The sequence below is a fragment of the Sinocyclocheilus grahami genome, unplaced genomic scaffold (assembly GCF_001515645.1).
Source record: "Sinocyclocheilus grahami isolate Dianchi unplaced genomic scaffold, SAMN03320097.WGS_v1.1 scaffold26209.1, whole genome shotgun sequence".
In the NCBI taxonomy this organism is placed as follows: Eukaryota; Metazoa; Chordata; class Actinopteri; order Cypriniformes; family Cyprinidae; genus Sinocyclocheilus; species Sinocyclocheilus grahami.
In genome coordinates this window covers 1-888 of record NW_015520022.1, presented here as the reverse complement: position 1 = coordinate 888, position 888 = coordinate 1, and the positions used below count along the sequence as shown (strand labels likewise).

Below are 888 nucleotides of genomic sequence, written 5' to 3'. Positions count from 1 at the left end.
GGGTCATGTTACTTCACTGTCTGTACACCCTTCTGGAAAACTCGCGCTCTCTGTCGGAACCGACAAGACTCTGCGGCAAGTACACAGATGTTAACATGAATATCAAAAGTCCTGGTCAGATTGTTAAGCTGTAAATTAAGTTAAGCTGTTTTAATTTGTGTATGAATGGTAATAAATATCACTGGGCTTGGTTTGCGGGTTCAACAAAACTATAGTTTTAATGACAAAATGTAATATTATTGTAGAACATGGAATCTCATTGAAGGACGTTCAGCTTTCATCAAGAATCTTAAACAGAGTAAGTGAGATTATAATAAGATATACTTTCTGATTCTGTATTTTCCTTGTTTTTCCTTGTTTTCTAAATGATTTGATAGAATAATTGTATTATATTGAGAAAATTAAACTTCTCAGTTAAATCAAAACTTGTGTGTTTTGTAGATGCAGAGATCGTCTTGTGGTCACCAGACGGAGATCAGTATGCAGTGGTTGGGAATGATCGAGTGGACATTTACATTCTAAAATCTGCCACAATTACTGGAACCATTGCATTCACACAAAGGATTTCATGTGTGAAGTTCCTGAAGGTGATCAGTCTTATCGGTGTCGCAAGAGAACAGATATGTCTATTAAGTCAGTTCTAGTTTAACTTGCAATTAAAATGTTGCTTCCTTGGTTTGTCAAATGTAATGTGTTCAATTGATTCTACTGCAAAGAAATCTTATTCCAGCCTCTGTTCTGCATGTCTCTTCAAGAACACACTCTTGGCTGTGGGAGGAGACGATGAGAGCGTGCGTATCTATGACGTGACCTCACAGAAGTGTGTCTGCGAGTTCAAAGCACATGAGAACAGGTATGACCGCCACTTTTTAACCTTTCTTTAAGGCT

General features: G+C 37.5%; 1 protein-coding gene across 1 annotated transcript in view; it reads left to right on the top strand.

Annotated features, from left to right (window-relative positions):
* The window catches only part of LOC107580167 (p21-activated protein kinase-interacting protein 1-like), a gene marked incomplete at its 3' end in the record, with an annotated part of 2,628 nt that extends 1,775 nt beyond the window's left edge, over positions 1-853 (top strand). Inside the window, exons 3-6 of the mRNA XM_016265905.1 lie at positions 1-75; positions 246-298; positions 442-587; positions 756-853. Of these exons, the coding sequence (XP_016121391.1) occupies positions 1-75; positions 246-298; positions 442-587; positions 756-853 (372 nt within the window). The remainder of the gene's footprint in view (positions 76-245; positions 299-441; positions 588-755) is intronic.
* Between the last annotated feature and the right edge of the window lie 35 nt (positions 854-888).